This window comes from Buceros rhinoceros, unplaced genomic scaffold (assembly GCF_000710305.1).
Source record: "Buceros rhinoceros silvestris isolate BGI_N320 unplaced genomic scaffold, ASM71030v1 scaffold18672, whole genome shotgun sequence".
In the NCBI taxonomy this organism is placed as follows: Eukaryota; Metazoa; Chordata; class Aves; order Bucerotiformes; family Bucerotidae; genus Buceros; species Buceros rhinoceros.
In genome coordinates, this window is record NW_010398572.1 from 64772 (window position 1) to 65155 (window position 384).

General features: G+C 63.3%; 1 protein-coding gene across 1 annotated transcript in view; it reads left to right on the plus strand.

Moving 5' to 3' along the window:
- KCNT1 (potassium channel, subfamily T, member 1) overlaps positions 1-218 on the plus strand; it is a gene marked incomplete at its 3' end in the record, with an annotated part of 39580 nt that extends 39362 nt beyond the window's left edge. Inside the window, exon 32 of the mRNA XM_010131162.1 lies at positions 28-218. Coding sequence (XP_010129464.1) covers positions 28-218 — 191 coding nt within the window. The remainder of the gene's footprint in view (positions 1-27) is intronic.
- Between the last annotated feature and the right edge of the window lie 166 nt (positions 219-384).

Below are 384 nucleotides of genomic sequence, written 5' to 3' on the forward strand. Positions count from 1 at the left end.
CGCTGGCCCCAGCGCCCAGTCTGAGCCCCCGCTGCTGCGGCGCAAGAGCATGCAGTGGGCTCGCCGGCTGAGCAGGAAGGGCAACAAGCACTCCAGCAAGACGGCCGAGTGGATCAGCCAGCAGCGCCTCAGCTTGTACCGGCGCTCCGAGAGGCAGGAGCTCTCCGAGCTTGTCAAAAACCGTATGAAACGCCTGGGCTGGCCCACGACTGGGTACGGTAAGTGCCGTTCGAGGCTCCTTAGGTAACCCTGTGGTGAGCCTAAACCTGCGCCAAGCCTAACCCCATGCCAAGCCTAACCCCATGCCAAGCCTAACCCTGCTCCAAGCCTAACCCCGTGCCAAGCCTAACCCCGTGCCAAGCCTAACCCTGTGCCAAGCCTAAC